Source organism: Trichomonas vaginalis, chromosome VI (assembly GCF_026262505.1).
Source record: "Trichomonas vaginalis G3 chromosome VI, whole genome shotgun sequence".
Taxonomy (NCBI): Eukaryota; Parabasalia; order Trichomonadida; family Trichomonadidae; genus Trichomonas; species Trichomonas vaginalis.
In genome coordinates, this window is record NC_067208.1 from 565,181 (window position 1) to 583,099 (window position 17,919).

The 17,919-nt window shown below is 31.9% G+C and overlaps 7 protein-coding genes across 7 annotated transcripts, besides 1 other annotated feature; 3 read left to right on the forward strand and 4 right to left on the reverse strand.

The window, feature by feature from the left end:
- Nucleotides 1-126: 126 nt before the first annotated feature.
- Nucleotides 127-756, reverse strand: TVAGG3_0779210 (RNA polymerase II transcription regulator recruiting protein; the record flags this gene model as incomplete). The annotated part of the gene is made up of 1 exon (XM_001323857.1): nucleotides 127-756. One exon carries the CDS (start codon nucleotides 754-756, stop codon nucleotides 127-129), a length of 630 nt encoding a protein of 209 aa, XP_001323892.1.
- A 937-nt stretch (nucleotides 757-1,693) lies between these two features.
- Nucleotides 1,694-2,538, reverse strand: TVAGG3_0779220 (C2 domain (calcium/lipid-binding domain, CaLB) family; the record flags this gene model as incomplete). Its single annotated transcript, XM_001323856.2, has 1 exon — nucleotides 2,014-2,517. One exon carries the CDS (start codon nucleotides 2,515-2,517, stop codon nucleotides 2,014-2,016), a length of 504 nt encoding a protein of 167 aa, XP_001323891.1.
- A 751-nt stretch (nucleotides 2,539-3,289) lies between these two features.
- Nucleotides 3,290-3,899, forward strand: TVAGG3_0779230 (C2 domain (calcium/lipid-binding domain, CaLB) family; the record flags this gene model as incomplete). Its single annotated transcript, XM_001323855.2, has 1 exon — nucleotides 3,311-3,814. The coding sequence occupies one exon, from the start codon at nucleotides 3,311-3,313 to the stop codon at nucleotides 3,812-3,814; it is 504 nt and encodes a 167-aa protein (XP_001323890.1).
- A 673-nt stretch (nucleotides 3,900-4,572) lies between these two features.
- On the forward strand, nucleotides 4,573-5,521 carry TVAGG3_0779240 (uncharacterized protein; the record flags this gene model as incomplete). Its single annotated transcript, XM_001323854.1, has 1 exon — nucleotides 4,728-5,291. The coding sequence occupies one exon, from the start codon at nucleotides 4,728-4,730 to the stop codon at nucleotides 5,289-5,291; it is 564 nt and encodes a 187-aa protein (XP_001323889.1).
- A 262-nt stretch (nucleotides 5,522-5,783) lies between these two features.
- TVAGG3_0779250 (proteasome regulatory particle assembly) lies at nucleotides 5,784-6,635 on the reverse strand (the record flags this gene model as incomplete). Its single annotated transcript, XM_001323853.1, has 1 exon — nucleotides 5,784-6,635. The coding sequence occupies one exon, from the start codon at nucleotides 6,633-6,635 to the stop codon at nucleotides 5,784-5,786; it is 852 nt and encodes a 283-aa protein (XP_001323888.1).
- A 5,439-nt stretch (nucleotides 6,636-12,074) lies between these two features.
- Nucleotides 12,075-12,122: a mobile genetic element.
- A 2,236-nt stretch (nucleotides 12,123-14,358) lies between these two features.
- On the forward strand, nucleotides 14,359-14,790 carry TVAGG3_0779270 (cysteine-rich, acidic integral membrane protein-related family; the record flags this gene model as incomplete). Its single annotated transcript, XM_001323852.1, has 1 exon — nucleotides 14,359-14,790. One exon carries the CDS (start codon nucleotides 14,359-14,361, stop codon nucleotides 14,788-14,790), a length of 432 nt encoding a protein of 143 aa, XP_001323887.1.
- A 33-nt stretch (nucleotides 14,791-14,823) lies between these two features.
- Nucleotides 14,824-17,823, reverse strand: TVAGG3_0779280 (uncharacterized protein; the record flags this gene model as incomplete). Its single annotated transcript, XM_001323851.2, has 1 exon — nucleotides 14,852-17,776. The coding sequence occupies one exon, from the start codon at nucleotides 17,774-17,776 to the stop codon at nucleotides 14,852-14,854; it is 2,925 nt and encodes a 974-aa protein (XP_001323886.1).
- Nucleotides 17,824-17,919: the final 96 nt, after the last annotated feature.

The following is a 17,919-nucleotide window of genomic DNA, read 5'->3' on the forward strand; positions in this document are numbered from 1 at the left end:
AATTGGAATACATTACATAATTTCATGCAATAAGTATCCACAATTTCTCGTTTCGTTACCATAAAAGTATTAAGTATATTAAATTAATTTTATACATAAGTACTTTATTAATAAAAACAAAACAATTTAAAAATATGTTAACATTTCGAAGTCGTTATTGAACAAATCGCACGAATCAACTTCGACTTCGAATGCTGAGAAAACATCGTTGATAAGAGATTGGGTAACATTATCGAGTTCAGCTACTGGAGCCTGCTCAATACTCTTTTCAGCTGGAGCTGGGGATCCAGGAGATGTTACGCCAAATTTATCATTCTTATTTCTTCTCTCCTGCTTGACGGAATTATGAGAAATACCATGGTATTTGACTAAGGCCTTATGCCAACGATTCTTGATGCTGTTACCGTTACGGCCTGGGAGGAAGCGGCTGATGAGAACCCATCTTGGTCCAAATTCCTTGTACTTGTCGACAATTATTTTGTCTTCTGCTGCTGTCCAAGATTTTGATGAAGTTGAAGAGTAAAGATATGAGTTATACCTATCACGGCACTGTGGTCCTGTGCGTCCTGGTATGTACTTTGCAACTTCACTCCAAGGACTGATCTTTTTATTCTCTACTAAGTCTTTGATCAGTGCGTCTTCTTCTGGGGTAAAGCGCCTGCTTCTCTTAGCTGCTGTTGATGGGGATTCGGCAGCATCATATGATGGACTGTATACTGGGGATTCCATCTTGTGGTTATATCTAGCTGATGACATCTAAAATAATGAAATAAATCATAAGAAAACTTCGTTTTCTCAAAATTTTTGACAGGCTATCAAAAAATCAATTTTGTGAGAGTTTCACAAAAGTTTATATCATTCGTTCCCTAAAATTTTGATATCATGTAAATAAAATTGTGGTTATCATTATATGTTAAATCAAATGAGAAAATGTAAATCTATCAAAAAATTGAAATTGATAGGTTTCGTAAATTCAGCAAGTTTTTGAGTTTTCAATTTTTAAAAATAATTTAACCGGAAATTCATATTGGAAATTGATTGCTGATTTATTTTCGTATTTTTTATTACTATCCTCCTTTATTGAATTTAATTGATTGGTAAATTTTAATATACCTATGGTATATTACATTTGTTCCGATACTATTTCTGATAATTGAATTTGACGGTTTGAATTTTAAGCTCTTTTGAAAATATCATATTTGAAAAATTTACAAAATATTTGAAAACCCATATGAACAAATATGACCAAAATCAGATTATATTCTTATCTACAAGTCGATATTATAAATATCCATTCACTCCAGATTTTTGAAAGTATTCAGAATGATTTTTCACATGATTCACTGCAAAACTGATGATAATACTTCCTATCTCATACATTACTAAAATTATCACAGAATAGACTAACATACTCCTCTTTAGGGCACAATTCATGAAAAAATAATTTTTACAGTATTCATTTAAAAAATTCACTTTTGATTTATCAACATAATTGAAGATTCGTGCTCGAGATTAGATGATGTTGCAAAAAAATTAATATCCATTTTGAAATAATTTATTAAAATAGTTCCCAAAACATAATCCAAGTTTCGGGAACACATTCATTTTAACAATACAATCTACGCCCAACAAAAAGCAATTCAATATTAAAATCGAAATATGTGTTGCTGAAATATCAATCATTACAGCAACACTCATAAATTCAATGATCAAGTTTATGGTAATTAATTAAAATTTTTATTATTTTTAAATTTTTTAACAAGTGATTTGATTAAGTCATAATCATGAGCTAACTGTAGTATAATATGATCGTTTGGGATGTGCAAACTTTTTAGGGTTTTTAATGAGCTTTAATAAATCTTCCAAAATTAATGAGAAATAAGAAAAGATAGAATGGAAAAAGATTTTGCGAATTAAGGATAGAAGGGATAGAAATAATATTTAGTATATAATATAATATAATAAACAAGTATAATAATAAAACAAAAGTTTGAAGTCAGCAAGTAAAGAGTCTTAGTTGAAGTAAGTTGTCTTGTGTGGGATCTCTGGGTTAGCGAGGAGTTTGCCACCTGCTGGGGCGCAGAAGGCGTTGCTGCCGTCTTCACTGAGATGGACACTGAGGCGGACGCGGCATGGAATGTGCTTGCTGCTTGGTGTCTTGAGTGTGTACTCCTTGCTGACAACTGTGTTTGGCTCGAATGCGCTGAGGCGGAGCTCGATCTCACCAAGCTCTTCGTCACCACCAAAGAGGTGCTTCTTGAAGAGAACACAGACAAATGAAGAACGCTCTGGGTCTGTGTACTCGAAATCGAATCTGCCTTGTGGGCGCTCCTTGAGACCGAACTCGGTGGAGTGGTTCATGAATGAATGGCGTGGACCAACGCGTGCAACAAGTTTTGCCTTGTTGCTCATGTTGTAGCTGCCTGTATCAACTGCATCGACTTTAATGAAGGCACGGTTGCCACTGATGAGGGCTGTGTATTCGCCGTTGTTGCTGTATCTGTTGTTATGGAACATCAAGATTAAAAATGATTTAACGGAATCTATCAATATCTTTTCTGAGCTCTACGGAAAATTGAGAACAAAGATTTGAGGGAAAATTAGGTCATTAACTTTCTATGGGCTCTTTGAAAAAAGACAATTTTACTGGAAAGAATACTGTTCAATATGAATATAATATATTTCTTCATGATTTTCCCAACATCGTTAAATAATCGAAATTGAGAGCTATATCCTCTTAGATTTAATTTTCCTCGGAATATCCATTTTCAAATTCAATATCATGTCACATATATAAATTATGTGTTAAAGGATGATCACATGATTTTAAAAATTTTGGCCGATCACTAATTTGAGAGCAAAAATTTATTTGATTTTTATTCAAATTCCACATCTACAATGTAAATTAGATATATATTTAATCTTGTATTTTTGCTCTCAATTTAATGACCTAATGTTCCCTCAAAATTCCCATAGGTTCTGAAAAGTCAATCACGCTCTTTGAATAGTTTATAAATTTTTTGAACAAATTCATTCTAGATGAAAGAGCAAACGAATCCATTATGAATTTACATTAATGAGATTTTCATCTTAAAAGATGTTCTGAATTTCGATTATTTAACGATGTTGGGAAAATCATGAAGAAATATATTATATTCATATTGAACAGTATTCTTTCCAGTAAAATTGTCTTTTTTCAAAGAGCCCATAGAAAGTTAATGACCTAATTTTCCCTCAAATCTTTGTTCTCAATTTTCCGTAGAGCTCAGAAAAGATATTGATAGATTCCGTTAAATCATTTTTAATCTTGATGTTCCATAACAACAGATACAGCAACAACGGCGAATACACAGCCCTCATCAGTGGCAACCGTGCCTTCATTAAAGTCGATGCAGTTGATACAGGCAGCTACAACATGAGCAACAAGGCAAAACTTGTTGCACGCGTTGGTCCACGCCATTCATTCATGAACCACTCCACCGAGTTCGGTCTCAAGGAGCGCCCACAAGGCAGATTCGATTTCGAGTACACAGACCCAGAGCGTTCTTCATTTGTCTGTGTTCTCTTCAAGAAGCACCTCTTTGGTGGTGACGAAGAGCTTGGTGAGATCGAGCTCCGCCTCAGCGCATTCGAGCCAAACACAGTTGTCAGCAAGGAGTACACACTCAAGACACCAAGCAGCAAGCACATTCCATGCCGCGTCCGCCTCAGTGTCCATCTCAGTGAAGACGGCAGCAACGCCTTCTGCGCCCCAGCAGGTGGCAAACTCCTCGCTAACCCAGAGATCCCACACAAGACAACTTACTTCAACTAAGACTCTTTACTTGCTGACTTCAAACTTTTGTTTTATTATTATACTTGTTTATTATATTATATTATATACTAAATATTATTTCTATCCCTTCTATCCTTAATTCGCAAAATCTTTTTCCATTCTATCTTTTCTTATTTCTCATTAATTTTGGAAGATGAAATCATTTGATTCATTTATGATCCTATTGCTTAAGAATCTCATATTCACCCCATAATCATTGTAAATCAAGCATGCTAATTATTAGATACTCTACTTCAATCTTTTATCATATTCTTCAATTCTTTTCAAGCAATTTTATTTGTGATGGAAGAATCTTACATGCTTTCTGAATCTATATGTGCAAGATTATGGCTGTTTTTAAATACTTGATCGTACAGCCTTTTTCAATTTCGAACAATTGCGCTCATCATTGGCTTGATTTTACAGTTACGGAAGCTTTCTTAGTTGCCATTTTTTTCATTCCAATTTAATAGATGATCATCTGACAGCACATGTGTATCATTAAAGATATTGTTTTAAACATGAAATTTTGAATTTGGATCAAAATGAAACTGTATGAATCATCCGCTATACAGATAAATTCGGCATAGACTATATAAGATAAAATTGATAAAAATGCACAGCAAAAATCAAATTAACAAAAACGTTTTAAATTATATTACGTTTTGACTCTCACAGCAATTATGTTATGAATAACTTTGAGCCATTAAAAACCTTATGGTTATTCATTCAGATGATTTCCTTTAATACTTTCATATTGAAATTTAGGAAATTTTGCTGCAAAGTTATTACGATTATCGAATGTGAATTTTTCTTGTTCTGTCGTGATCTATTTGATAATCCAATTTCCTATTCCAAAATTTTGGAATTCTTTCAAACTGTATTTGATTATTTGGCATTCGATTGAATGCGAATGTTCCACAATTCTTCAATGAATTTGAACAAGGATATAAAATTATCGTTTTCAATTCCTTCTATTCTTCAGAGAGATAGACCAACCCACTTACAAAGCATTGTTGTCGTTAATTTCTGCTTTGCAAGTGATTTGTCCAATGATTTGTTCTTGGATTTCGGATCAAACATCGAAGACGTTTTCGGACAGTACACAAGCTTCTTTATGTTCGAAAAACAACGATTCGCCTTCTACGTTTTGTTCCACGATGACAAAGATTTGAGACAACCTTCAAGAGACGCTGTTGCGTTCAGTTTATTGGCCAGGGATATCGCAAAACTCAATAAAATTGATGTAAAGATTGCGATTTCCATAGAAAGAGAAGTTACAGCCAAAGCCGAAAAAATTGACATGATATGGAGCGTAAATTTCCCCAATTCTATACTTTGGAGAACAGACGCGATGCTTAGATACGCCGACTGGGGCAAAATCGCCTGTTTTTCAAAGCTAACTTCAGGAATTCACTACTCAAAGTATATTACTTTAGGAAAGTTTAACGAACAGTCGGAAATAGTTATATTATAAATTGTATGTTTATTTGTTTTGATATTTACTTAATTATAACTCTTTTTGAATGATATTTACTCATCCCTTCTTCCCAGGTTCTTTTTTTAGATTTTGGAACATTGAAAAGATTGAGTATGATTAATATATGTCATGTTTGCGTTTATTCATAAAAATATCAATTCTATCATTGGAAAGAATAATCTTGAAGTTAAAAATTTAGTATTTTCCTCCTAAATGTATAAACTCTTGTTTTTCTTTCGTGTCAAGATTAGAAATTATTTGAGATTTTTGCTTTTTTAATTACAGATATTCCAGATATCATTTTTCGGTGTTGTGATCTATTCTTAAAATAATAATTGCGAGTTTACAATTAGTTTATCAGATAAATGAACACCTAATCTTTCCTTTCTTAATTTATGAAATTAATATTTTTATTCATAAAGCTTTCATTCATATAAACCCAAAATCATACTCTTCGTGTGATCTTTCAAAATATGATGAATTTGATCCTCATTTAGCATCGAATAAACTTTGGATTTCTGTAATATTTCCACGATAATACTTTTTTGCATTTTGGAGAGCTGTCACTCCGAAATAATCTATATCATTGATATCTGCACCATTCGAAATAAGAAATTCGAGTGTTTGTTTATAAAGTTGGCATGATAATTGATAAATTTTTTCTTTTATTTTGGATTTTTCTTCATTATTATCTATAGGGATCAAAACATTGTCACAATCGTCTTCTACCATCGATGCCCAATGAAGAGGTGATTTTCCGATTTTATCTTTTGCATTAACATCTGCACCATGAGAAATAAAGATCTCAATTGATTCTATGTCACTATAAAAGGCAGCATAATGGAGAGCTGTTTTCCCAGACTTGTCTTTTTCATTAATATTGGCACCGCGAGAAATAAGGGTTTTTACTATTTCCTTAGTTTCTCTATGTATTTCTTCGTTTTGTAAATTTTCTGTTTGTTTGGTTACAAAATTCATTACGATATGAATATATTGGAATGATCTATTATGTTTATTAACTATGTAAAATAGAGCTGTTTTTCCGAAGCTATCTTTTGCGTTGACATCAGCTCCATGTGAAATTAGTAAATTAAATATTAAATAATTTTTGGTTAAAACTGCATAATGAAGAGGGGTCATTCCATAATCCAATTCTTCTCCTTCCTCATCACGCACGATAATTTGCTCACTACTTTTGATGTTAATATCCTCACATTTTGAAATAAGAAGTTCAGTTATTTCATCCATATGATTCTTTATACAAATGTGAAGGTAATGGAGTCCACTTTCTGGATTAATATAATTAATATTTGCTCCATTTGAAATTAGAAGTTTTGCCATATCAGGAAAGAATTTATCAATGGCAATACAAAGAGGAGATTTTCCTTGATTATTTATTGCATTTAAATTTGCACCTTTTGAAATAAGAAATTCCACAGCTTCTTTATTATTATAGCTAACGGCACATAAAAGAGGAGTATATTGATAATCATCTAATGATTCAATATCAATTTTATATCCGTTTGTGGAATCCAACAAAAGCCTACATATTTCAGTGCAATTAAATAATGAAGCAAAATGGAGTGCGGTTCTTCCAAAAACATTTTGAGGAAAAATCGGATATTTTTCGAATTTATTGTTTTTGAATATATCATAAGTTTGGGGGAATGCTGCACACCATGGGAAAATTAAATTTTTATCTTTTTCGAACAACAGAAAAACTGCTTTGAGATTTTGTGATTCTAAAACTGCTTGAAAATCAAATTCGAATGCATCAATTAAATCATGATCTAAAATGTATTTAAGAAAAGTATTGTTATGAGATCCTATTGCATTATTTAAACAATAAGCATCTATTGGATGATGTTTCAAGCATTCATTGATAAGATCAGTGTTTCCTCCAATTATTGCATTGTGAAAACATTTTTGTGAAATTGTTCCGTTTAAATTCTTAAGGATACCCTTACATTGCGTAGTTAGAAAGAGAATATGATATTGTCATGATTGCTAAAGTTTTAGGCTCCAGAAATGAATATACATCAAACTGAAACAATTGATAAATTGAATGAACTTTTGAGAGGTTCTCAAATAAAAAAATTATCTAATTTTTTACAATATTACTATTATTTTATCCACATATGTATATATAGTAATTTGAGAAAACTTTTAGGAAAAAATAAGTTTAATAAAAATCTGAATTTTACTTGTTGTGGGATTGTTATTAATTGACACTCCAGACGTATTACTAATAGTTATGCGTATGCAATTAAAGTATTTCTGATGGACAAAATGTGAGATTTATATCAGATAATTCATTTCTACTATTAAGTTATTCATTTATGAGTTTGCACTTATTCGCACTAAATAAATAACTATTAAAAATTGTTTTAATTAATTGACACCATATAATAGAGTGAATTTTGTTTGATCAAACAACAATAGATGATAGATATAAAGCCAAGAAACTTGCTATTAATATGCTCTACTTGCTATTTCAATGTAAGTATGATATTTTCTAAATGTTTCGTTCAGATAACTTAGATATATTAGTCAAAATTTGAAATTTTAATAGCACATATATTAAAAATAATTATTATTCATAAAAGATTAATGAAATAGTAAAAAAAAATCAATCAAATTATAAAAATACAACATTTAGAAGAATTCTTATTATCCTTCAAAAAGTCAGTATTTCTGCTGTAATTTTCTACAACATTGTAGTTATTGCACTTTGTCTATGGATTTGTATATATGTTATATATAAATTATATATCTAAACTGCCCATAAGTGCAATTTTTATATAAATTGTTTATTTCTTTAACAATTTCATATGAAATATGCTTTTTTAAGCGTATCAAAGCTGTGTTCTTAATGTGCATGGATATATCAAGAAAAATGTCGAAAAAAAATGTGAATTCACAAATTCACTGAATTTTCACCGTTTTTTGAATTTTGCTACAGCACTAATATTAAATAATACTAAAATCTTCTGTCTTTGTAAAAGAATAAATTCTGACAAAAGTGCTCGTTTAAATTTAATGATCATCTGTATGACTAAGTGGTAAAAAGTGTTTATGACCAAAAAAGGGTTACATGCTTAGTCTATTTTTCTGACAGGATACTCTAGATTTACATGATCTCTATTTCATATCTCCGTTTTTAGATTCTTCGACAGATTTTATGATAGAAAACCAAGATTAACAAATTTCCGGCATGTTTATGAAGAAATCTGCCGCTACCCTCAATATTATTTCAATAATCAGTATCGTTTCTCTTACAATTTATTTTTTTCTCAATAATTTAACAAGAAATAACAATACACACTTGGTTTTACGTATAAAAGCTAAGTGTCGAACTTAATCAACTTTACTTACTTAGCAAATGAATATTTTTGTGGTTGCGAGTTCTGAATGCTGAAGTTTTAGATTTCTCTATAAATGATATCATTGCACTTACAATGTTGTTCCAGCCTATCGCATAAATCATAGAAAATCCAAAAAAAAAATAATATAAAGAAAATTCATGTCATGAAGTTCAAAAAATACCGTGTAACATTAAAATTTGTTATGCATAATACATTTTAGCTATTATTGATTTTTTTTTAATTTTCGAGAAATTGAATGGTGAGTCCGATAGAGAAATTTTTAAAAATCCTAGTGCCTCATAGAAGTAATTTCCCTTGTCTCCCATACTTCCAAATGTATGCATATGACATAAACTTTTATGCATTACACAAGTGGCCAATAATATCTATAGAGTAAAAAATTAGAAATTTAATTTTTTTATATGATAGTTATATTTCAGATTTGCGAGCGTAACTTTTTTCTCCATGGCATACTTGTTTTAAGAGCAAATGATCAAAATCGTCCTTCAATTATTGAAGGAGCTGATATCTTTTGAAAATTGAATTGAAAGGGTATTCAATTTTCAAATTTCCTCTCAATTTTGGAAACATATCAACTCTATGAATTAACAATTATGTGCCTTCACAGTTTATCAGTCATATAAGGTGCTTATAAAGAAAAAAGTTACGCTCGCAAAATATGTTTTTATATAGATTTCACATAAAATAATTATGTAATTTCTAAAAAGAATATTTTTGTTCTTGAATATTAAAGTGTATTGTAGTTTAAAAAGTTTTAAATATGTTGCTAAAATTTCAGGTTTATAGCTCATGTCTAGCATGACTTCTTCGTATGCGCAAAAAATCTGACACGTAAGGGTATCCTTAACAATAAAATTGAAAATATTAATCGCTCCATAATACGCGCATTTTTCAAGAGTTGTACAATTTCCAAATTGTATATCGAAACTAAGGTCATTTTCTAAAACGTAATTTCTAAATTTATCAATTTGATCATCTTTTATAAATATATCAAAATCTTCACTGCGGAAAGCACTCATGCCAAGAAAATCAGAGTATGTCCTTCCAAAACTCATCCGATCAAAAAACGAAGCAGCGAGATAATGTGCATGATCAAAAGATAACTGGCTTTCAATTTCACGATAGAGTTGTTGTGATCTGTAATTGTAGTTTATTGCGTTTGATATGCTCTTCAATAAGGTTTGTTTTGAAATTTTGTATTTGTTAATTAAACAGCTCGATATCAAGTTGACAATCTCCTCAATAAACTCATTGGATCTGATATGATATAATTTTTCATACGTTGAAATAAAATCATCATATTGCTTTAAGAAAACGCTGCTCATGAAATTATAAAGTCAATTGGTGCACGATACGGCCAAACGAAAGCTATCGTTAAAGCCCAAAATTCATAAGACCCATATCTAATTATAGATCCTAATTTTATATCATATTCATATTCTGTTTTTAAAATAATTTTTGCATTTCGTTAACCAAGGAGTTCCTAAAAAATCGATTATAAATAAAGACGATAACGATAATCCCATTGAAAATGCACCGTGGATAATCCTCAAATCTTACTTTGAAAATAAAAGTAACTATTTGTGGTAAATGAGCATTGAAAGCCAAACCATAAGCACATTTTCATGTAACTTTCCCTTCATTTCTATTTAAAATTATAATACACTCATGATAAATATGAGCCAGATGAAAAACCATTGAATGCAATTGATTTGTCTCATATGTTATGTTAAGCTGTTTTTCTCATAGTGGGGAACCATTGATATTTGTTGAATACATGAAAAACTCACCTGGAAATTTTATGAATTACATTATTTATTAAATCTCTTAATACGATATATTTCCCGCGTATTAATCAATAATAACCTTTTCAAATTTAAACCTTTTTTGTTCTCAAATTATCTTGCAAGTGTCAAACCGCTAAAATATATGCTTAGTTTCTAATATAATACATGAATTTTCATTTAAAAATTTTTTGTAAGTGATTCAATTTTGAAAGAAGTATTTCATACATATATAACCATGTGTATATCTTGAATTAAAGAAAAAATAAAATCTATTAAATTGCGTTTTGACACTTGCAAGATAATTTGAGAACAGAGGTAGGGCAACGATAGGTCAAAAAGGCTTCTCTGATAGATTTCCTTGCCTTTTGGATATGCTATAATATATAGCCTAGCATGATAGGATATGATGTCAAAAGTTAGAACATAACTTAGGATCTTGAGAAAAATAAAAAACAAAAATTACATAAAAAAAGAAAAATTTTATCTAATTTGTTTTTTTGGACCGAATAAGTAATTTTATTGAATTTCAATACGACACATAGATTTTATTATTAGTAATAAATATAATGGTTTACTATTAACAAGGAACCTAAACTAATGAAAATTTGATTTCAAATATTGTATATGATTATCATAGATTACCAAAATATATTGCTATTTATGAGGATATAATATTGATTATTAGTAAATCGTATAAATTTAATAAATATACCATGAATATTGAATGAATTTCTTGATTCATAGGGGTAAAACGCGCTTTTATATGATTTAGACAGAGAATTTATGAGATGTAAATAACACAATAAAGGTTTATATTGAATATTTTCTAAAAATAAATCGAAATTATAAAAAACAATACATTTATTCATTGAAACTACTTGGACAAATATGAAACAAGCATTCAGGCAATACTTTTGAGACTTCAACGCATCTGATAATTTTTATATAACTTCACCTCTTATGCTTAGAGTGGAGGTATTGAGATCGTATAAGTATAGATGAGCTCACATTCAGATATGATGTGTGAGCTTCTGTTTTCACTGCAATTTTGAATCAGAATAAACTCAAAACAAGAATAAAATGATATACTCACTCTCTAAATGTGTTCGAGATTTAAAGTTGTATGAATAAAACGATTCATCTTTCGAAGCCTCCCATTTAATGAGAGACTTCGAAAGATGAATGTATTCATGTAGATGAAATACTATATATGACCATGTGTGATACTAAAGATATCAAAATGTTCATTTTTAAGTGCAATAGAAGGGTTATCTCTCGTAAAATCTCAATTTAAGGAAGATTTAGAAAGAACTCCTTTCCTAAGTAGATAGTGTGTGGTTTCTGTCTTTTGGTTGATCAGGAACTATGAAATTAAGTCGGACAGAAAGAAGTTCTTTCCAAAACAGACTCCAAATGAGTTGTTCGAAAAGAACTTCCTTCTGTATATGGATAATTGTAGTTACCGCACTGAAGTATGTGATTGTGATGATGGAGTTCTCGATAAATCTAAAATCGGATTAAGATTAATTGAAAACTCAAGTAATTCTTTGAAATCTTGTGTTGTCTGGCACTATAATAACCAAAGAATGAGAATATTATGTTGAATGATGAGTACGTGTGCTCGGCATTCGCCGAGCGAATTGAGTTTAACGTACTATGAAAAGTGACAAATTTGGGCTTTTTTTCCTAGGGTTATGATCTCTTCCTTTCTGCTCAATACGACAGAAATGAAAGAATGAATTTGTACTCCCTAATTGATTACTACAATCTGTATCTATCTTTAACATAGAATTAGCTGCATTGTGATTTATACTCCAGAATTATTCAATTTAAGATCAACCTCGTAAATTTTAATCATATTGCACCAATACTCCTACGTTGAGATAAGAACATGATTATACATACCAAAGCCCCATATTAAAAATCAAAATTTAGCACCTCCATTATGCAACCACATTATTCGTCGCAAATAAGTATGTTTACGCATATTATGATGCATATTCACACAACTCGTATACATGAAAAGTTATTAAAATCAGACAAAATTATTGCAATAAGGAAAAAAAAACAACTTTATTATATATGTTAGTAATGAATTACAAATATTTCTACAAAGAATGCTCAATACTTCATATAATCTTCGAATATTTCTTATTACAAGTTAATACATTTTGACTCGAACATGATAAACAAAAGCTGACACGCTGATTACTACATTTATGAAAATATAGTACGTTTCCATTCATCTGTTTACTTGTTTTTGTTGGAATAAAATCATTTTTTTTTCTTTCATGAAATAAGAATTTTGCTGCGAAAGCAATATTTCTAACAATAATTAATACATTACGTCAACTCTGGAATGAGTATTTATCAAATATGATATCAAAATCAAAAATTAGTTGTTTTTTATGAGTAAAAACGATGTAAATTGATTATTTGACTAATTATCAAATACTTTGATTTTCCAAATTTTTTTTCGAAATTGATTTTTTCATGTGAAAATTCAAATTGTTTAATTTCATTTTTGAAATTTTGAATTTTTTTTGGAATTTTGAGTTGATCAATTCAGCAGAATTGATAATGCTATTGCTTTAGGGCATACCACAAGGTGATGAATAAAAGGTGAACATTAACAAATTATTTTAAATCACAAATATCATCCTCATCAACTTTAATTCTAAAAAGAACTGTACTGAATTATGAAAATGCATGATTTACATTATTAAAATCTTTGAATGAAAATAGTACAAGATAAGTTTTTATTCATTTTTAATTAGATTTAAACGAAAAACTACTCCATATTAAAATTTAAGTCGAGAAATCGTATTTTGTTCTTATTTGTTAGCATTTTGTAGACATTCTAATCTTGAATTAATTTGTTACATGATATTATTAACAAATTTAACTGAAAAAATATGTTAATATGGAATAAACCATGATTATATAAGCTATCAATGCTATATATACATATGTAAAAGATTCATATTAACTCAATTAACAAAAATGATAGATTTTCATAAAGGTTCAATCTAGGTTCGTCCGAAAATTTTGATTTTTATATAGAAGACATAGTTTCATATACATAATTAAATTTTCAAACAAATTTGATCATACCATTTATTAAGCAGGATAGTATATTAATTACTATCAGTATAAAAATATAAAAATGATTATATTTAATTATTGCATAATTTAGTCAAAGAGTTATAAGCCTCAAGTGATCGTTATCACCTTCAATGCACGTATACTTTATTGATTCATAGATATTTAATCTATGTTTGACATGTTGTTGTCGTCATTCGTTTTGTTCCCATTCTTCCTAAGTTAGAATTAGAGAATACACCATCCACATCATCTAATTTGGTCCTCAGCGATAGATTGGTTCATTTTGGAGGAGTCCCATCAGACAGTTTTCGAGCACCAAATATCAAATTTTAATGTATACAAATCTTTAGTGATTTATCTCTTTTATGATGAGTAAAAGGTTTCTGCTCATCAACATTTGATTTCCGACATATATGATTTCTAATTGCAATTATTTACTTTCTTTTTATAATCTAACTCTGTGACTCATACCATAAATTAATTATTGGAAAGTGTCAATATGTTTGGCACAACGCATGGCGGAAGATACCAAACCATGCAGGGAATATGATACGTTTAAGATCTCCGAACTTTTTTTCCAAAAATTTTCTATCGTTGCCCTACCTCTTTGAGAACGATATAGGTTTAAATTTGAAAAGATATACATCGTTTAGAATTTTTGATAAACGCGCTGAAAACATGATCCCCTAAAAGATTATTTTAATTTTTATTTTTTCAATGAGAGTTGTTTTGGAGTTGAATTTTTTGAGATGGGAACAAAAAATAAGGATGAAATCATTTTCGAAGATGTCTAGAATGATAACTGTATGCAACTGCAATAATGGATACGCAAATGGCTCTGGCTGCGATTGTGCCGAAGCAGCTAACTACTCAGTCATATCAAGATGCATCAGCTGGTTCGTTTGCGAATCATCCAAGAGCAGTGGATCATGCAATTGCGGAGATAACTGCAATTGTGGAAGCTCTTGTAACTGTGGTACAGAATGCAACTGCCAAAATGGGTGCAACTGTGGAGATATTTGCAATTGCAGCAGCTCATGCAACTGTGGAGACAATTGCAACTGTGGCAGTTCTTGCAACTGTGGTAATTCATACAATTCCCAAAACGGATGCAATTGTGGAGATAATTGCAATTGCGGCAACACATGCAATTGTGGCAGCTCTTGCAACTGTGGAGAAGGAAGTTACTTCACAGGCTTTTCATTCTTTTACAATTAAATATAAAGATAATAAATAAAATAATAATCTAAATAAAAATAAAAAGCCGTTTTAATCTTTTTTAAACTTGTTGCCTACTCATTAATAATGAGCAAGCTTCCTGAAGCGCTTTAGAAACTTTCATAGCAGCTTCCTTTTGCTGTGGAGTTGCCTTCACGTTTCCTCCACGCTTAGCCATTTTAGCCTTGATTGCTTGAACTCTCTTTCTTCTATCTTCTTCCTGTTCCAATCTTTCTTGTTCTAATCTCTTTGCATCGACCTTTCCTTCCTTGATTTCCTTGAGTAATCTCTCCTTCTGCTCCTTTCTCTTTGCTTCTCTCTGTGCGTCAGTCAACATTGGTGGTTCATCATTTGGATCTAATCTAACCATGTGACATTCCTTGCAAACCTTTTGTGGAGCGGCGAAATCAGAAATTGAATTTTCAGTGATCATATCTGGATCTAAACCTCTGCAAGTAACTGTTGCTGCAATGTTGTTCATCTCTTCTTCAGTCAATTCATCATTCATTACATCAGCGTTATTAATAGGTGTAGATTTAGGACGTGGTCCTGGAGCTTTGATCTGCTCAATATTATCTTCTTCTTCAGCGTCGTTCTTCTTGAATCCCTTTGGAATGTAAACAGGATGTTTGTGAGTGCTCTTCATTGACTTGGGAGTATTGTTTTCATAGTCATATTCATCATTGTATTCGCCTTCGATTCTGATCTCTCTTGAGATGTTGTTCCAAGCATTTCTTGCTTTCTCCTGGTTGGCGTTGTTCTTCTTTTGGAATGGAGATTTCTCATCTTCTTCGATGACAACAGGTTTTGGTTCTTGGAGACGTTTCTTTGGAACATGAGAAACTGGATCGTTATCAACAACTTCTGGTTTCTCTTTGTTGATATCGTCATTGAATTTGTCTTCAATTTCTGGAATTGGACGTTGTTTCTTTTCGTGTGTCGGAGGACGTGGAGAAGGATGTGAATGTCTAAGGGATTTAGGAACAACATCTCCGACATCATCGTATTCGCCATCAATGCGAACTTCACGAGTTATATTCGTCCAAGCGGACTGAGCCTTCTTTTCGTTCTCTGTAGGCTTGAAAGTATTCTTTTCTTCCTCGTGGATGATGACAGGCTGAGGAGCAGCGAGGGACTTCTTCTGTACGTAAGAAACAGATTCTTCCTCTTCAGGATTCTCTTCTTTGACCTTGTTGATGTCGTCATTAAATTCATCCTCGATCTCTGGAATAGGGCGCTGCTTCTTTTCGTGTGTCGGAGGACGTGGAGAAGGATGAGAATGCCTTAACTCCTTTGGAACAACATCACCGACATCGTCGTACTCGCCATCGATACGGACTTCACGAGTGATGTTTGTCCAAGCAGACTGAGCTTTCTTCTCATTTTGTGTAGCCTTGAAAGTATTGTTCTCATCTTCTTCGATGATGACAGGTTTAGGCTCTTGGAGATGCTTCTTTGGTACATGAGAGACTGGATCTTCGTCAACAGCTTCTGGTTTCTCCTTATTGAGATCATCATTGAACTCGTCCTCGATTTCTGGTATTGGACGCTGCTTCTTTTCATGTGTTGGAGGACGTGGAGATTGATGAGAATGTCTTAATGATTTAGGAACAACATCACCGACATCATCGTATTCTCCGTCCATTTTGATCTCTCTGGAAATATTTGTCCATGCACTCTGAGCCTTCTTTTCGTGTTCTGTTGGCTTGAATTGGTTCTTTTCTTCCTCATGGATAATAACTGGTTGAGGAGCAGCGAGTTTCTTCTTTTGTACGTAAGATACGGATTCTTCCTCTTCAGGATTTTCTTCCTTGATCTTGTTGATATCGTCATTGAATTCGTCTTCAATTTCTGGAATTGGACGTTGTTTCTTTTCGTGTGTCGGAGGACGTGGAGAAGGATGTGAATGTCTGAGAGACTTTGAAACGACATCTCCTACATCATCGTATTCGCCATCAATGCGAACTTCACGAGTTATATTCGTCCAAGCGGACTGAGCCTTCTTTTCGTTCTCTGTAGGCTTGAAAGTATTCTTTTCTTCCTCGTGGATGATGACAGGCTGAGGAGCAGCGAGGGACTTCTTCTGTACGTAAGAAACAGATTCTTCCTCTTCAGGATTCTCTTCTTTGACCTTGTTGATGTCGTCATTAAATTCATCCTCGATCTCTGGAATAGGGCGCTGCTTCTTTTCGTGTGTCGGAGGACGTGGAGAAGGATGAGAATGCCTTAACTCCTTTGGAACAACATCACCGACATCGTCGTACTCGCCATCGATACGGACTTCACGAGTGATGTTTGTCCAAGCAGACTGAGCTTTCTTCTCGTGCTCGGTAGGCTTGAAATTATTCTTTTCATGTTCCTCGATAATGACAGGTTGTGGTGTGGGCAATTTCTTCTTCTGTACATGAGAAACTGGATCCTCGTCTACGACCTCTGGCTTTTCTTTATTAATATCATCGTTGAAATCATCTTCGATTTCGGGGATTTTACGCTGCTTCTTTTCATAAGCTTGAGGTTTAGGAGATGGATGTGAGTGACGTAATTCCTTTGGAACAACATCGCCAACGTCATCATATTCTCCTTCAATTCTAACTTCGCGTGTGATGTTATTCCATGCCTTTTGAGCGTTCTTTTCGTGCTCACTAGCTTGGAATGTGTTTGTTTCCTCTTCGTCAATGATTGCACGCTTAGGTTCTGGCAATCTCTTCTTTTCAACGTGCGAAACAGGATCATTATCTACTACTTCTGGTTTTTCTTTATTAATATCATCATTAAACTGGTCTTCAAGTATAATTTCTTTCTCTTTCTTTTCTCGTGCTTGGTATTGCTGGGAATCGTGGGTAGACCTAAACTTTTTAGGTGTTTTTTCTCCATTATCCTCATATTCTCCATTCTTACTAACTTCATTTGAAATTTCTGACCAAACTTTAGCAGCATTGTTGCCTGATGGTTTGGCCTGGAATGGAGCTGGCTCATTTTCATCCATTATTGGATTTTTGGTTGGCTCATTAGTATTATCTTGCATTTATATTTATAATATTGTTAATTTTTATCTCATTTGTGACGGTTGACCACAATCCTTTGAAAATAATTCAAAGGGCAAAGATTTTACGAAATATTTTTAAGCCA